This window comes from Callospermophilus lateralis, chromosome 15, assembly GCF_048772815.1.
Source record: "Callospermophilus lateralis isolate mCalLat2 chromosome 15, mCalLat2.hap1, whole genome shotgun sequence".
NCBI lineage: Eukaryota > Metazoa > Chordata > Mammalia > Rodentia > Sciuridae > Callospermophilus > Callospermophilus lateralis.
In genome coordinates, this window is record NC_135319.1 from 41,967,868 (window position 1) to 41,985,539 (window position 17,672).

At 51.6% G+C, this 17,672-nt stretch overlaps 1 protein-coding gene across 1 annotated transcript; it reads right to left on the reverse strand.

Annotated features, from left to right (window-relative positions):
• Window positions 1-12,836: 12,836 nt before the first annotated feature.
• Window positions 12,837-13,484, reverse strand: Neurog3 (neurogenin 3). Its single transcript, XM_077105527.1, has one exon. It carries the CDS (start codon window positions 13,482-13,484, stop codon window positions 12,837-12,839), a length of 648 nt encoding a protein of 215 aa, XP_076961642.1.
• Between the last annotated feature and the right edge of the window lie 4,188 nt (window positions 13,485-17,672).

Sequence of the window (17,672 nt, forward strand, 5' to 3'; positions counted from 1 at the left end):
TTACGTGCAGGACCCAGGTTTGATCCTCAGCACCACATAAAAATAAAGGCATTGTGTTGTGTCCATCTACACCTAAAAAGTAAATATTTGGGGAAAAAAAAGAATTATACCCCTTGTCCTTTTTTTAAAAAAAAAAAAAGTTATGTTCAGGGGACTGGGATTGTGGCTCAGTGATAGAGCGCAAGCCTAGCACGTGTGAGGTGCTGGGTTCGATCCTCAGCACCACGAAAAGATAAATAAATGTATTGTGTCCATCTACAACTAAAAAATATTTTTTAAAAAGTTCTGTTAAATAGAAAGACACGAGCCTCTGCCAGCCTATCGAATGTGGGCTGCCCTGAGGGAGAGGCAGCAGGGAGGGTCCAGGTGGAGACCCTTGCGTGGCTGGCAGATACTGCAATCAGGAGCCCATGAGAGCCGGGTGTGGTGGCACATGCCTGTAATCCCATCTGTTTGGGAGGCTGAGGCAGGAGGATTGCAAGTTCAAAGCCAGCCTCTGCAACTTAGTGAGGCCCTAAGCAACTTAGTAAGGCCCTGTCTCAAAATAAAAAAATAAAAATAAAAAGGGCTGGGGATGTGGCTCAGTAGTTATGCACGCCTGGGTTCAGTCCCTGGTACCAAACAAAACAAAACAGAAAAGGGGTCAAAGAAGAGGCCAGGAGGAGGAGGCAAAGGTGGGATGCACTGGCCTGCAGAGGCAGAATACTCAGGGCCAGGTGAGGGTGGCACCCAGGGTCTAGCTTGGGCGTGTGGCTGGCTAGTGGTGCTGCTAGAGGAGCAGAGGAGAGGTCAAGCTTCCCAGGTCCAGCAGCTGCCTCTCTGCTCTGTCACCGTCACATAGGGCCTGGCATATAAGAGGCACTCCCAAGGACCATGGTATAAATGCTCTTTCATTCCTTCTTCCTACTTCAGGGTGTGGAAGGGGCCTGCTCCCTCAGGCCTACGCTGGTCCTCGGGGTCCTGAGGATCCCGATTGTTTGCCCTGCCTTGGAGAAGGATGTGAACGCTGCTCTCCTTTCCCCCAGTGTGAGCTGTTCTCAGAAGGCAAGGGATGGAGGAGGACTCTAGTCTTTCCTCCTCAATCATTAGTCCCTCGGGGGCAACAAAGCCACAGCCCCCAAATGGTCAATCAGAAAACCAAAGAGCAGGGCCCACCAGTTCAGCTGTATTATAAACACCACCCCCTCCCTGAACGCCTACCATTTGCTAAGCATTCGGGGGGCACAGTGGTCAACTGGACAGGGCCCCTGCCTTCAAGCTGAAGCTAGGCACAGCCAGGCGACAGAGAAATGGGGATGGAGGAGTAGCCATCGGTTCTGGTGGGGGACTCCAGGCCCAGAGGCTGCACACTGGGCTCTGGCCCCTGCTCTGCCACTAGCTCCTTATGACCCTGGGCCAGTCTCCTCCCCTCCCTGGCCTTCACTTTCATGAAGTCAAAGCCTGGGGCTCAGAGCTCCCAGTCAGGCAGGAGGCTTTTTGCTGCTGGCTTTTTGCTATTACTCTTTAAAAGCAGAGTGAGAAGAGGAGGGGGTGGGGCTGGAGTGGGGGACACCAGGGGCCTGTAAAGAAATTCCCAGACTGGTCTGCTGCTTTTTTTGTGTGTGGACAGAGGGACTGGGAAGTTCTGGGGGCGGGTAGAGGAGAAGGACAGGGATGGCGTGAGGAGGGGGAAGAGGGTGCGAGGAGACAGAAGAATGAAATAAAGGCCACTCCAACAAAAGGAAGTGAAAAGTGAGTGACGAGTTTGGGGCAGCAGGCCCGAGGCCAGCCGAGCTGAATTTTCATGCTTGGTGGACAGTGAATGGGAGAGCATCTTTTAAAACCCTATCAGGAACTCTTTGGATTGTCATTAGATCTGGAGAGGGGGCGAAGACGGAGGGCGGGGACGGCTGAATTTGGCCTCCTGGGTGTGAAAAGATTCTCCACCGGAGGGCTTCAGGCTCTCCTGGCCCAAGCTGGGCATGCCTCAGCCCTTCAAAGGTTTCGGTAAATTATTTGTCATTTTGAGAACCCTTGAAATTATTATTCAGTGGGGGGCTCCCCCTGCTCTTAGTGGGTGACCCCACCCTGGAACCAGGGATGGGGGGAGGGCTGGGATGAGTTCCAGGCTTCCGGCTCCTTGTCCGGTGACCAGCCATCTGGGTTTGCCTGGGATGAGGGACGTGCAGCCCCGACACCAGGGAAGTCCCGGAAGACCCAGAATGCTTGGTCACCATACATGAGGGTGGGCTGGTGAGGACCAGAGGGGTGGGATGAATTACTCAAGGTTGGTCCCTGGTCCTGCCCCCAGCCCGCAGCCGGACTCCAGGGTGGGAGGTTCTTTGTACATTTTAATTTTCTACCACTGAGATATCTTGTTTGTATGTGTGTTTTGCATCCGTAGAAAAAGAACCCGAGGGTTTTTCCTCCTGTGTGTCTCATCTTGTTTTTTTGTGGTCCATGATGCTGGTTGGGGTTGTTAATACAGTGCCAGCTAATGAATAGGATGGGAGCAGATTATTCTGCCATTTTTCTAGGTCTTTGAGCTCCACCTTGATCCTGAGACTGACAACTCCACATCTGTTTGAACTGTGTTTACTTGTGCCTGTGAGGGTCACAACAATGTGGTTTCAAATTCACCCATATAACCATGCTCCATCGTCACAGTGGGAAATGGGGCCTGACTTTGGAGCACAGCCTGAAAATGACTTGGCAGCTGCCTCTCTTTTTGACATTGCTGATGCCCTATCAGCCAAGACATTTATGTATCCCATTGTGGTGGGACGGGGAGATGGAGGAAAGAGGAATAAGTGTACAGTTATCTATACATTTTTTTTTAAAAAAAGACAATTGGAGGGCTGGGGATGCGACTCAAGTGGTAGCGCGCTCGCCTGGCATGCGCGGGGCCCGGGTTCGATCCTCAGCACCACATACAAACAAAGATGTTGTGTCCGCCGAGAACTAAACACAAATAAATAAATAAATAAATAATTTTAAAAATAAAAAAGACAATTGGAGAGCTTAAGCCAATAATATCAGCTACTTGGGAGACCCATAGAAGGATGAAAAGTTTGAGGCCAGCCTGGGAAACCTAGTGAAACCCTGTCTCAACATAAAATAAAAAGGATTGGGGATAGATAAAGCAGTGATAGAGCACCCCTGGGTTCAGTCCCCAGGACCACACACACACACACACACACACACACGCACACATACACACACAAAGATAGGAGGCTCTTGTGTATGAATGGATATTAGGTTATATTACAGAATTATTCATTTCATTTGGTGTAAAAAATGGCTTGGTTCTGTTCTTTTCACTTAAGAAATGTACACTAATGCATTAGTGGGAGGAGAGATTCCTGGGGAAGGTTTGGTGGTGGGGAGGTGAGGAGCTGCAGATAACTGAGGTTGGCTGTGAATCCATGGCCAATCGTCAGGAATTTCTTTACAGTCTCGTGTCCTCCACCTGTCCCCCAGCTCTTCTCACTTGCTGCCTTTAAAAAGCAGGATCTGAGTAATAGAGCATAAAGATACATTTTTCCATTTTCTGCATTCTTGGTGCATATTTGAAAATGTCTAAAATTTAAACTTAAAAAAGGAAACGGAGCACCTGTCAGCATGGTTAAGAGCATTAGTGAAACTCTAGGTCAAGACAGCCTGAGTTCAAGTCCAATGCCACCTCACACTGGGCAACCAGCAATTGATACTTTACCGCTTTCTGCTTCAGGATCTGATCTCACAGACTAATAAGCAGAAAACACTAGGGCTGTGCTGAAATATAGTAAAGTCAATTAAAAAAAAAAGTTGGGTGCTTTGTTTAGAATAGAAGGGTTCAGCTGGGTCCTTTCAGAATTCTGCTCCTGGGGATGTAGAAGATTTCCTGAAATCAACTGTTCTTGCAGAGGAGGCCAACTACTGGGACTTGGGCCTCACTACTTGGACTTGGTCCAAGTAGTAGACCAAGCAAACCAGCAAACCCAGATGTCTGCTTGTCCTCCCATACCCGCAGCCTGCACAGCCCCCTGACAGCCCCTCTTCTCTGTCTCAGCCTAACATGTTGAAGAGCGCTCTCTCCACCTCCTCCAGGAAGCCATGCTTGTGCCTTCATTAAATCAGTTTTCCTCTGCTCTCTGTCAGTCAACCTGGAACTGTTAAGAAGGCCCTCCTGGTTTGGAGTCTCACACAGGCTGAGCCCACAGTAGCTGAGGAATGTACTGGTTCACACCAGGGTCAGACCCTCAGAGCACACCCACAGAGAAGCGCATACACAAACATCCTGCTCAGAAATGGGATCAGAAGCAAGCAGGCTAGAGGGCCTGTGGTACAAGAGGAGGAGAGAGGGGCTGGGGGCATGGCTATGAGGAGCGAGGTTGAAGACTGTCAGAGATGGAGCCAGTCTCATAGCTGAGATCCATCTTCTCAGAACCCAGTGCCAGGTATAGAGTAGTGACAAGGCACTTGCCTCCATCTCAGGGAAATGCCCCAAGAAACGCACCCGTGGGAGGCCAAGTGTTGATTTTCCAGGACAACAACCATCGAGGGTGGCGCCCTGATCGTAAGAATAGAAGTCATAAAAGCCACCACCAATTACTCAGCCCAGGCGCTGGGGCCTGCCTTGTGATATTTCATTTAACCCTGACAATCACTCTATGTGAGAGGTGACATTCTATGCTTTTATAGTTGAAAGAACTAGAGATCAGAGGCTCATGGGCTGAAATGTCACACAACTGGGAAGAGGCAGAGCTTGGATTTGAACCCCTGGCTCTCTGTCTTCACAGTCAATACTCTTGGCTACTACAGTCTATTTTGCAATTTATGCTAAACAAAAAAGGATACCTTGTTGAAATCATATGCTGATCTGGATTTGCTTCAAAATAATCCACAGTAGAAGTGTTGGGAGCAATAAGCAGGGATGTGTATGAAATTCGGCTCTCAGCTGACAATTCTTTAATTTGGGCGATGGATGCATAATAATTTATTATTCTCTTTTTGTTTAGTTTTGACATTTTCCATAATAAGTTTGACTGGCTCTGGGTCTTACTTACCCTGACTACATCACTGGGTGACCTTGACCCTGTTTCTGTACCTCTACATACCTTCATTTCCACGCTGATCTTTCCCTATGTGTTCCTAACTCATTGTCCAATTTTTGCCCCAGGGAATGGAGGCTCTAACAACCTCAGGATCTGCTGGGATGTATGTAAGCACCCTCTTTCTCAAGGCATCCACACATTCCTTCCACCTGAAGATCATTCTCTGCCTCTCACACTCCCTGGGGGGCGGGCGGGGCGGGGAAGCCAGGCAGAAATGCCTATGTGTTTGGTTTGTGTTTAGACTCTTGGAATGAAAAATGTGTGTGCATGTGCATGTGTGTGTGTGTGTGTGTGTGTGTGTGTGTGCGTGTGTAGATGTGTGTTTGCGCGAGTGTGCGGGTGTGAACGTGAATGTGTTCACTCCACCTGTGTGGGTCTCCTCTTCTCCTCTTCCAAGTCGCCACCTGTTCATCCCTCGTTCAAAAGGGGCCTGGGGGCCCCAGGCAGAAGGGTGGTGCCCAGAGCCTGGGGGAGGCAAATGAGGCTGGGGCCTCCCAAACACTGGGGATGATAAATGGGGTCCGAGTCTTTCAGGCTTCATTATAGAGTCGCCATGGGTTTGCCCAAACCATGGCAACCGATTCAAGCAATAATTAACCTAATAAAGAGAAGGCAGAGGGGGAGAAACGCATTCAAGACCCCAAGTCAGGCCCTGGTTCTCTGGAGGCAGTAAATTTCCTTCAGTGGGTACGGTGTCCAGGCCCCAGACGTCCTAAATCTCTGCCTCCACAGTGGGGGCAGGGAGACCTATGAAAGCAGTAAATGGATGTCAGAGATCAGCTGGGGGTGGCGCTTGAATCACCCTTAGTGGGCTCTCTGTGGGCCTTCCCTGGGAGCCATCCCAAACTCTGGGGACAAGGAGTGATCTGTTTTAGTTTCAGGAGTCAAATTACCTGCACTTTCTGTTTTTGAACTCTGGTATATTTGGCCCTGAAGAGGTGTGTGTGTGTGTGTGTGTGTGTGTGTGTGTGTGTGTGTCTATCAGTCTATCAGTCTATCAGTCTGTCTGCCTTCAGGGTATGGAATGTAAGTAGCAAAGATTCCCGTGACTGCCAATGCGGTAGGCCACCTATAATAAGGTCCCCAGTGATCTTTGCCTCCTGGTATTCATTTCCTTGTATAATCCCCACCCCTTGACTGTGGATTAGAGTTAGTGATTTCTTTCCAAAATAGAACATGGCAGAGGAAATGGGTTGTCACTTTTGAGATTAGATTTTGAAAAGACTGACTTCTGTCTTGGGGTCACCACGTCTTATTTGCTTACCTTGAGGGAAGCCAGTTGCTGGGCTGTGAGCTACTCTGTGGAGAGGCCCAGGTGACAAGGATCTGAGGAGGTCCTCTGACCAAAAGCCAGTGAGGCTCCAAGGTTCTCATTCTGGAAGCCATGAAGAACTGAATCCTCCAATGCCACACATGACTGGGTTTGGAAGGGTCTCCTCCCCGAGTCAAGTCACCAGGGGAGACCACATTCCCGCCTGACTCTCTGGCTAAAACCTCATAAGACATCTTGAACCAGAGGCACCCAGCTAAGCCCTATCTACATTGGGGACCCACAGAAGTCCTACATAATAAATGTTTCTTATTCGAAGTAGTTAAGTTTTGGATAATCTGCTTTGCAGTGATAGGTAACTAGTATATCAGAGGCTGTGTAGCTGGTGATGATGTTAGGATAGCAAGAGAGTCAGCATGTCTCCAGAATTAACTGTTTGGGTGTTTGGGCTAGCCACATCACCCTGTGTGTAAGGGGCAAACAGAGCAGGTCAGTATCTCTGTAGGGTAAAAGGCAAAGAGGTACTGGGAAATAGATGGTGCTGTGTCAGGATTCTGGTTGTAAGCATATGCAATTTGTGATGATAAAACAAAATTAACAGTAGCAGGTACAACCCAATTTCATCCCAGCCATAATCCTGCAGTGGAGACTGCTCATCACCTACCAGAATCTAGACTTCAACTCTTCCTAGACATAGAGTGACGTTAAGTGAAGCCAAATGATCCTTCTCCTTGTGGATGGGAGCAGAAATGGTATTTGCTTAAGATGGTGGGTGAGTCTTCTCTGTGCTCTATTTCCCATTCCCACTTGCCGGAACAATGGCAGTGTAGCCTCAACTTTTTGGTTGGCAAAGACCTAGGAACTGGTGGAGGAAGAAAGTGGAAGGGACAAAGGTCCCTGAATGATGGCATGGAGCAGAGCTTCCCACCTACCAGCGATGTTCAGCACAGATTGAATTATTAGTGAGTCTTTGCGATTGTAGCCTAGCTTTACCCTAACCTGCCAACTAAAAGGTAACACTACTGTCCCTGCTTCACAGATGAATACACTGGAAGAAAGATTAAGGAACTTGTTCATGGTTATATTGATAATAACAATCTAGGAATTGAACCCAGATTCATATCAATTCACATCTCCCATTAAACTATCCTTCCCAGTTAGAACATGAGTTGTTTTGGGTTGTCTAGAAACCACTTAAAGATTCTGAGCAGGAGAATGATAAGTTCATATTTGCATATTAAACAGGAGAGTGACAATGTTGTATTTGTCAATTGGATGGGAATTTCAGCTGCCCCAGAAAGATACAGTAGAGTGTCAAGATTAGAGGTAGGAATTGAAGACAAATGAAGATGCTAACAATAGTACCATCCGTGGTGGCGGTGCACAACTGTAATTCCAGCTACTGGGGAGACTGAGGTAGGGCAAGAGAATTGCAAGTTTGAGACCAGCCTGGGAAATTTAGTGAGACCCTGTCTACTACCTCTACTGCTGCTGCTGCTGCTGCTGCTGCTACTACTACTACACTACTACTAAATAGACTGGGGATGTAGCTTAGTGGTAGAGCACTTGCTTAGCTTAGCATTCAAGAGAATCTGGATTCAGTGACTGCTACAAAAATAAGTATCATTTAAGGAAGCTTAGAAAGCTAAACAAGTCTATCTAATCTGTACAACAGGCCAATAAAGTGGCTACTATTTATTGTCTCAATTTCACAGATGATGTAAATAAACCTTAGAGAAACAAAAGGATTTTAATTGAAAACCATTAGTTAGTGACAGCATCAGATTTGAACTCATGAGTGTGATTCTATAGTGGCTGCTCTTAGCCACTCTGCTATTTTGTGCATCTGGAGTATTTTCTTTTGCCTTTGTTCTTTGAATCACTGAAACTTCATTTTAACCCAAAGAATGAAATTCCTGTTGAGGGCAACTTTTCAAATCAGCTCTCCCAGCTAGGGCTATCTGAGCCCAGACTTCCCATGGGAAGTCTCAGATCACTCAGAAGCTAACAGCAATCCCTAAGCTTGTCACTCAAACCTAGCTACATCATTTACTAATGCGTGTGTGCAGGCACACACACAGATGAGGGGAGAGAGGGGGCGTGTATGGGGGAGACCTTGCTAGGATCAGTCAGTGGCAACAGAGCCCATGCCTTCCCCAGCATACTAGGGAAACCTGACAGTCCTCTGGGTCTTCATACCCACAGGGGTCTCTCTAGCACTTCGGCCTGGAAACATGCGCAGAGGTGTTTGCTAGGTGGGTTTCCATAGGGAGAATGCCTAGCGCCAGACCATCACGGCTGTTTCAGCACCATGGTCAGGGGCGCGTCGTCAGCCGGGCTAGCGCCGGCTCAGTCGGCTCAGTTAGCCTTGGCCCACGTATCCCGGAATCCCAGGCAGCAGACTGGAGCTGAAGGTTGACCAGGAGTCGGGACGTGGTCGAGGCGCAATGGACCCTTTTGGCCTTACAAGAACCTCAAGGACCACGCTTGAGTCAAAGCCCATATGACTCGCCCCCCCACCCCCTCAACCTCCGCCATCTGTGGACAGAATAAAGAACACCGAACTGCTTATCTTAAGAGTCAGGGTCCCAATTCCGTTTGCTCCGATTAGTCACCAAGTAATTGAGGACCTTGGGCAAGTCATTTAATTCCCGACTTTGGGTCTCTGTTTCCATGAGTGTTGTGGCTCTGCCTGCCCACCTCACTGGCTGCAGAAGGATGCCTGAGAAGTAACCTGACATTCAGGAGACCTGTCTGTGCGTCTGACCTCTTGAAGGAGGGGCAGGCAGGTGTCGGCCCCGCCCCCTTTCTTGAGCAGTGGTCTGCAGCAATTTTAAAACTGGGGAGGGGGAAAGGAATACAAAGGATAATATTAATTACATATTCACAACGGAGAACATTGATTACAAGAGCGTAAAAATATAATTTCGTTTACTCAGCGCTTAGTTAGTGCCCCATTTTTAGTCTAACCTCCCCGCCTTCCCTACACTATCCCCAGCGTCAGGGACTGAGGGGCGTTTTCCATTGTTGATCGCTGTGGGGGACTGTAACTTCATTCACTGCAAGCACTACTTCCTCTTAGAGACCTAGGACTTCTACCGAGGGGTTTTAGGAACTCCCTCCAACTTCTCCAGTGAATTAGCTGAGTCTCAGAGACTTGTCCAAGGTCATACAGCCAGCAGCCAGTGGGGGAAGGGTGCACGCGGCCCCGCCTGCCTTTGTGCCGGCCCAGCGTCCAGGCTCCCAGACATTAGCATTCCAATGGCCCCTGGACGCTTTGTCCCCCGACCGAGGCTGGCTGGGAGGTGGGGTGGGATGGGGGCAGGGCACCATAAATCTACCTGCTTGTGTGTGCCTACGGGGTTGGCCAGGGGGGACGAGGGGTGGGAGGTGCAAGATTCATGTGCTTTTTCTGGAAACCAGGCTTGGGCTCAGACAAAGGCAGAAGAGAGGCGAGAGTCATTCCACCAAACGGTCTTTCCTACCCGCGCTTGGAATCCTGTCCGGGTTTCAGGGACTTGGGGAGCAGAAGGCGACCTCAGACCGGAGGAGGATCCTCATTCAAAGAAGCGCTTGCGGAGGGAGTAAAATCGATCTCCCAGCCGAGTTGTCCAGCTGCCTTGACTGGTTTTAAAATCCACTGAACGTAATATCACCCGGGAGGTGGTGGGCGTGGGGGTGAAGGTGCCGGGCTAGTGGCACCCGCCACTCGGAAATGTTTCCGAGCCCTCCTTGCTTAGGGACTCTTTGGAAAGGGCCCTGGAGGATGTTCCCAACCTCAGCGCAGTTCCACACACGTTGATGAATCGTTCAGGCACAGAGCTCTAAATTTTGCAGGGATTACCCAACTCTAACCCTTCAGATTTGCAAAGTAGGGCAGATAGCTGTTGAGTCAATGCCCCGGCCCAAGGTTCAGCGGCAGAGAATCATAGTGATAGAGAATCATAGTGGGGGTTTGTGTATGTGCTCGGGGCCCACACACGCGCCTGTGTTTTAATTCGTGGGGCGGAAGGCAAGTCTGTGTGCATTGGGTGACTAATAGCTCCTTAATGAATGCCCCGGAAAGCAGGAGAGCACACAGTGGTTGCACCCCAGCTCTCCTAGGTGCAGCTAGCTGGAGGAGCTCGCCCAAACGCTTGTACAGTTTCAAAAGGTCGTTTGTACCAAGGGAGTCCCCAGCCTGGATGGTCCTCAGAGACCTGCACAGAAAGAAGGACCTTCTGCTTGAGACATTCCTCTTCACATTTTTTGTCCTGATCCAAACACACTTCCTCTGGCAAGCTTTCTGCAATTCAGCCCCATCCTCCATTTGTGGCTTCTATCTCCACATAGCACCAATATTTATTTGGTCTTAAATTATTTTGTCTCTACCCATGGGAGGACAGAGAGTTTCTGCTTTTTATGTCTGCCTACACCCCTTCCCCCAGTACCCAACAAATAGCAGCCTTTGCTTGGTCTGTGCAACAGGGAACTTCTGACACCCCACACCCCTGCCCCATGCCCCAGGTGGAAAGTTGGCTGCTGCAGAAGTCATCAAGAACCCATTAATCTCCTCCTCCCAGATTAAAGTCATGAAATGAAACAACGCTCTGTTCATTCGTTTGTTTGCAGCATCCCCTTTCCTGCCCCCAAATCCTGCCCCTGATAACTGAGACAGCTCCTCCTTTAAAGCTACCTTTAGAGACTTGGAAGTTGAGGCAAGGAAAAGTTCAATTTAAAGGGCAACGGAGAGGGAGACATACACAAGAAGTGTTAACTCCTGATAAGCCACCACCTTTGAGTTCTAAGGTGCTGGAAAGAGACCTACCCACAGCTCCTGGTCTCTGGCAGGGCCACCTCAACCTGAGTTGGTCCCATTTCTCTCCAGGATCCCCTGATGACCCCAGGGAGGCCTCTGGGGTTCAACTAGCAGGTAGGGTTCCTGCCCTCCATTCTCCTGTTCCCAAGTTGCAGACAGATTCTGAGGATTCTTAGACTTTAGACCAGCTTCCCTGAGAAACCAGGGACCCCAACTCCATGAAGGTACACTCCACCAGTGAGCCACCTCGAGACAGTCTCAGTATGTGGGGGAGCCAGCCCTATTACACCGATTACATCTCTTGGTAGTAAGAGATCACTTGACTGGAAAAAATTTCAATCTAGGTTGCTGGTGTTTGAGGCACGCCAAAGATTTCAGCCGCCCTTGCCACCCTGTCCGATGGCAGCTGCTAGGGTGAATGAGTGGAGGCTCACAGACCCAGCAACTTTGGAAAACTCCTGGGACGCCCAGCCTGGCTCCTGTGTTTCTGAGGACTCCAATTCACAGATTACTCTCTGCCTTCCCCAAGTGGGGAGTCGCTTTAAATTCAGGCTGATGAAGTAGGGGACACAGCATGTCGTGTAAGTTGAAGATTTGTCTTCTAAACCTTTGTTTGAAATAGGACAAGTCGCTGTTTTTATAAAGGAAACAAGAGGGCGGGACTAATGATTCCTTAAGAGACTTCCAGCCTGCAGTTGAGCACCCAGGGGAGGGGCTCCAGACTCCCAGAAAGATTTTCTAGAACAGAAGCACCCGGAACTCGGCTGCAGTAACTACCCTCCCCTCCTCGCCGCACAATCCAGTCACTCGCTGAGACTTCTTGAGGCTCCATCTTTTATTGGCTCAAAGTCTCATTCACCAGTCCCTAATACTCTTATGTACAAAATATAGACTTTTCCCGCCATGAAATCTCATCAATAAATACAAATGTGTAAAACAGGGGAGGGAATATATAATTTACCATAACAAATCATTACCAAAGACATTATATAATTTACAAACTGATTTCTAAAACAGAAGAGACGCGCAGCGCTTCAGGCACCTGCAGCGCTGCCACGTTTCAGACGCACCACGCAGAGAAGCTGGGGAGGTGCTCCAGGACGCCAGCTAGGCTTTCCCAGTTCGCAGCCCGGTCTCCAGGCTCCGGGAGGGCAATGGCTCCGAAAAGTGCAGGAGGAGAAGGCGGAAAATCGCCTTCGTGGATTAAGGCAGAATGGAGCGTCCGAAACCTCGGACTTGGAATAGGGAAAGTCAGCAGCGTCTTTGGAGCAGGATGAGGGACCAAGCACTGAGACCAAACATTGAATTAAATCGCATAATAGGAGGGTGGTAGAAGACAGACGGAAAGGCAGACAAACAGACTTGAATTAGAGAAGGGTGCCCAGATCGTGAGTGTCTCAGGTTGTGTAGTGCTACCACGCTCGTCTTCTTTGAATGAGTTTTGGGGTGATCGTAGGCAAGAGGCCTAAAATACGCGCAGCTTGCAATGCTCACTTCGTGCCCGTATCCCCAAGGTTTGCGTGAGCTGCAGTCAGCTTGATTGAACCCAGTCTGCGGACCAGAGGCCCAGGGGTCAGCCAGAGACAGACAGGAGGAGTAAGCGCTTGAAGGTCACCGCCCACCCCCGGCGGCTCTGACTCCCTCCCTCCCTCCCTCGCTTTGAAAACTACGGCCCAGAGACCCACAGAACCCTTCACAGGAAGTCTGAGAATGCCAGGGTGCCCGGGCGCAGGCAAGCGGGGGAGGTGGGCCCCCGCAGCCCGGGGCGCTCTTCCAGGGAAGCGGCTGGGCTCAGGCTGCCAGCTTGGGAAACTGGAGAGTAGAGGGAGCCCCAGTCCCCAGAGGAGCCACTGTCTGGGCTGCCCAGCTCCCCACAGGGCGGTGCGGGAGGGTCTGGCCCGTAGAAGCTGTGGTCCGCTATGCGCAGAGTTTGAGTCAGAGCCCAGATGTAATTGTGGGCGAAACGCAGCGTCTCGATCTTGGTGAGCTTCGCATCGTCCGGGAAGGTGGGCAGGACGCCGCGCAACGCGTCGAGCGCCGAGTTGAGGTTGTGCATCCGATTGCGCTCCCGATCGTTTGCCTTCTTGCGCCGACTCCGTCTCTGCTTGCTCAGCGCCAACTCGCTCTTTGGCCGGCTGCGTCCTCCTCGCCGCGCCTTGAGCTTCTTAGCAGCGCCTGGGCAGGCACCCGCTTCTGCCTCGGAGCAGTTTCGGGGCATGCCAGTGGGGCTAGGTGGGGCGGACGCGGCGCAGGGCCCCACGTTATTGGAGACTCCAGGGAAGGGCTGCTGGATCTCGTGGGCCACTTGGATAGTGGGTGCACCCAAAGGATGAGGCGCCATCCTGTGGCGGGGTAAGAGAGAAGGGTGAGCTTGGGTCAATAGCCCCGGGCAGTTCCTATTCTAAGGTCAGGTGGGGGGGGGGGGTAAACGAGGATGAACCGCCCCCTCCGCAGGATCAAAGGGCCCCTTATCCCTTGCTGGCCCCTGGGCCGTCGCCGAGTGTTACCTAGTTTTCCTGGCGCAAAAGGTTAGAGAGCAGTGAACCTCAGAGAGCAGTGGGGAGCTGAGGTGGCCCGTTCGCTCCCAAGTTTTGCTGAGCTGCTGGCGCCACTGTCTGGGAGTTGCCTCAAGAGAAGAAAAGCTCCTAGGGGGTCCTGGACCTCGGTCGTTTTCTCTCCTCCCGGCGCAGAGACGGCAGGGATTCCCTGAACCACAAGTCGTGTGCCCCTTGGCACGCTTTATCTGCTAGGCCCGGGCCAGGAGCGTGCCTGCCGGGCTGCTGCCCGCGCCACCGGCCAATCAGCGCTGGGGTCCCGAGGCCGCGCCACGCGAGCCCGCTCCTCCCCCGCGGGGCACAGCTGGATTCCGGACAAAGGGCCGGGGTCGGGGGAGGGGAGCGCCGCTCTGTTTGCTCTCTCCCGCGGGCTCGGTCCCAGCAACTCTCGGTTCCTCAAAGAGCCTCGCCCAGTGAGAAGAACTTCGTCTGGCTCCCGTCTGGCGCCTTTAGACCGCTTTGCCCCTTCCCATCTTTCCCTGGCATCTGTCCAAACGCTGTCTTGGTTCCCTGGAGGGACTTTGGGGAGGCCGTAGGGAAGGCCAATCCCTGAGTGTTACACACGGGAAATTTAGACTCGGAGAAGAAGGTGGCTCGCTCCTCAACCGACGTGAGAGTTGCATAGGTAGAAGAAGGAGCCAGGTGTGGTGTCCTGACTAGCAGCTCGGAGGAGCGCCCACTAGCTCTAAATACCACCCGGCTCTTCTGCGCCATGGGTCAGGTTAGGAAGTACTCTTGGGACAGTGCTTCACCGACCCTCTCCATCCAGGGAGGAAGGACAGGAGTGACCTACGGGAGAAATCCTGCTGATGGCCCTTTAATTCAGAGACCTTCGCCTTGGGGTGTCCAAGCCCTTCCACAGTTAACTTGCCTAGAGATGTCAATCCGTGTCCAGACAGAGGCTTAGAATCCCACCCTAACCCCATACCAGATCCCATCCCAGAAGACGGTTGTGGTGGGGTTCCAGAGGGGGCATTCCAGCACTACCACTCATGGTTAGTATCCTAGCCAGCACTGAGGCCGGGCATAGGTGGGGAGGTTTGAAAAGGTCAGGAGGGGGCCAGGAGTTCATAGCCAGCGTTTTGTCTTTTGAACCCCCAGGGTGCGCTGGTTCTGTGAGAGGCCAGTGAATCTACTCTTTCCCCCTTAGTCTTCTTGTCCAATCACAAGCGGGAAATGGGCTGCCAGCTTCACCTGGTCCAGCCCTCTGCTCGGCCTCACTTAGGAATCGGGCAGCCAGCACAGGGCAAGGACTCTCCGAGGTCCCAGGTTTGCTCGTCTTAGCGCTGCCTAGAAACGTTTCCAAAGTGAGTCTGAAGGTAGCATCTGTCCTTTTTCTGCTGCCCCTCCCTCTTGTCCCCGCGTCGGACACCCCGTGGTCTTCTGCTTCCGGTCACTCAGGGTGAGGGGTTGCGGCTTCCGCTCCTCTCTCTTGTCGGGGATGTGCTTTGGGGAGGAAGCCGAGGTCGGGATTAAGTCTTGGTTGCAAAGTCTTGGCTTTGTAGCAGCAAAGTCCTCGCTTTCTAGCAGTTCCAGATACTCAGAGCCTCCCGGAAACTGCAGGAGGGGCCAGACCCCCGCAATGGGAGACTAAGGCAATGGGGCGAGGGAACGAGGTAGGTCTGCCCAAGTGATGGTCTCTCACGGCCCAGGCTGCTTGGGGGCAGAATTCTCTCCTAGGCATAGGCTGATATGCATAGGAGCCAGCTAGAGGGAGCTCTAGGATTGGGTGGGGGTGGGGTCGAGGTCCTTCCTCTCTCAGCCGTGAGCAGCGGGGGTCCCTTCCTGTTTCCGGGAAAATGAAGTCTGGGGTCAAGGTCAGGACCAACAAAGACTTTCCTGTGCATCGGATTCGGGCTTCATATTCTGTTGCAGCTCCTTCCTTAGGCCGGGACTAGCTACAAACTTGTCTTCTAGTCTTAACAACCAAACTGGAGACCTGCTTTACAGATGGAAAAGTCAAGGCCCAGAGAGGGAAAGTGACTTGCTCAAGGTCACACAATGTAATTCTGTTAAACCACATGGAATTCAGATCCTAAGGCTCCTAGACCTAGATTTTCCCCTGGCACCTTTTTTTCCATGTCCTTGATTTGGAGGGAAATAAGAGACATTGAAATGCAGAAAATAGAGGAAGTCCTGAGTCTGGGAGGAATGACAGGACAAGAAAAGGAATAATGGTCCAGTGTCCCTTCCAGTCAAGGAGAGCCAGCTCCACTGATGCTCCAGCTTTCCACTTTTCTGTCCCATATCCTAGCCTTGCTTGATTTAGACATCTTCAAATAAGGAACTGGGGAAGGATTCTCAAAACATATTTCTATAGGGGTCCTGGGACCCTGTCAGGCTCTATTGAGGGAGCCCTAGCCAGGAGGGACCCAAGTGCCCTGGTGGTTACCAGCAGGGGTCTGAAGAGCAACCCACAGTGACCCTCATCTAGAGGTGGATCTCAGTTAGGGATGGAATCTGGCTGGCACCTGCTGGCACCTGAAAGACAGGACACTGATCAGAGCCCAGAGCAAGTTTCATGAGCCAGACAAAGTTCTGAGGATTCTAGCCAAGATGTCCATCGGTAGAGAATTCTGGGGCCTGTTGGAAATTCTTATCCAGACTCCTCAACACCCTTTTGGCTCAGGGCTCTCCAGGGCTTTCAGGCTGCCACCGCTCTTGCTTTGCGTAAAAAAGCAATCAGGGCCAGGAGCGCAGCTGCTCCAGCAGCTGCCCTTGAGGGACCAAAGGACACCCTATCAGCTCTTTCTCTGGCCAGGAAGCCGAGCTGGATGTGCACAAGTCTCAGGGGGGTTCGAGGTTAAGGATCCATACCCTTTCTCTCAGCTGCAGGGGACTCACAGACCCCTCTCCAAAGTTAATTCCTGCACCGCAGAGTGCTGAGGCGCAGGCGGTGACTACGCCGATGCGCGCTGGTTGGGTTGGTAAAATCGCTCTTCCCATTGGGAACAGAATCTGTTCCCACAACCTCCAGTAATCCACTGCCTCTAAGGCCTTCAGGACCCCCGTACCCCTCGACCTTCTGAGACCTAGGCTTGCCTGGAGATTGAGGGGGTCTAGGAGAGAGGCGACAGCCAGGCGCCTGGAGACCGCGGGCAGATTGGAAAAGAAGGAAGGCAGCGGCTGGCCCTGCCGCCTTCCTGTCGGCGGGGGGAATCTTAGCATTGCCTGGGGGCTCTTTGAGAATGGGGTGAGGAGTAGGGGCCATGAGAAGCTGAATAGCTAATGGCTTGCCAGAGGAGGGGGGCTTCTTTCTCTCGCCTTCGCTTCGGCACTGAAAGAGGGGAAGACAAAAATCTGGCGAGCGAGCTGCCCAGGCCGAGACTGGCCACTTCAAACAGCCCTTCAAACAAAAGGAGAGGACGAAAAGAAAGCCCCACCTGTCTCCAGTGTTTGCTAAAATAATAATAAATAGATTTCGTTTAATAAATAATTACAAGAGATTGTAAAGTGGAGTGCTTTGGAAAACATCTACCGCGGGAGTCGGCGCAGCCAGCCGTCACCTGCTCCCAAGGCGGACAACTTTATTGTTAAGCCACCCCCCAACTAGTTCGCCTCTGATAAACTCTCCCTGGTTTTCACAATGACTGTTTACCCATAGTTAGCACAATATTACCTTTGCAGTGATAAACCCGGAGAGGGGAGACCTGGCCCCTGGCCCCTGGGCACACCTGTCCCAGAAGCTGACACATGGATTTGGCACCAAGCTGGCCTCCCCCCCGGGGGCCCTGCCCCCGTGTACATTGGCCCAATTGCCACTCATTTATAACAGGTTGGCTTCCAGGCCTATCTCGGTCCTATTTGTCTTCTTTTATTGAAAACATATGGTCTCCAGGGGCTCACTAGCCCCATATTTCATCTGCCAGGATCTGGGGCGCTTCCGCAGGCTGGTGCTGCCCAGCGCGCTGCTCCCCATTCAACGGCTGCTGCGCCAGCTGAGGGGACCACGGAGGTTGGGTGGGGAGAGATAA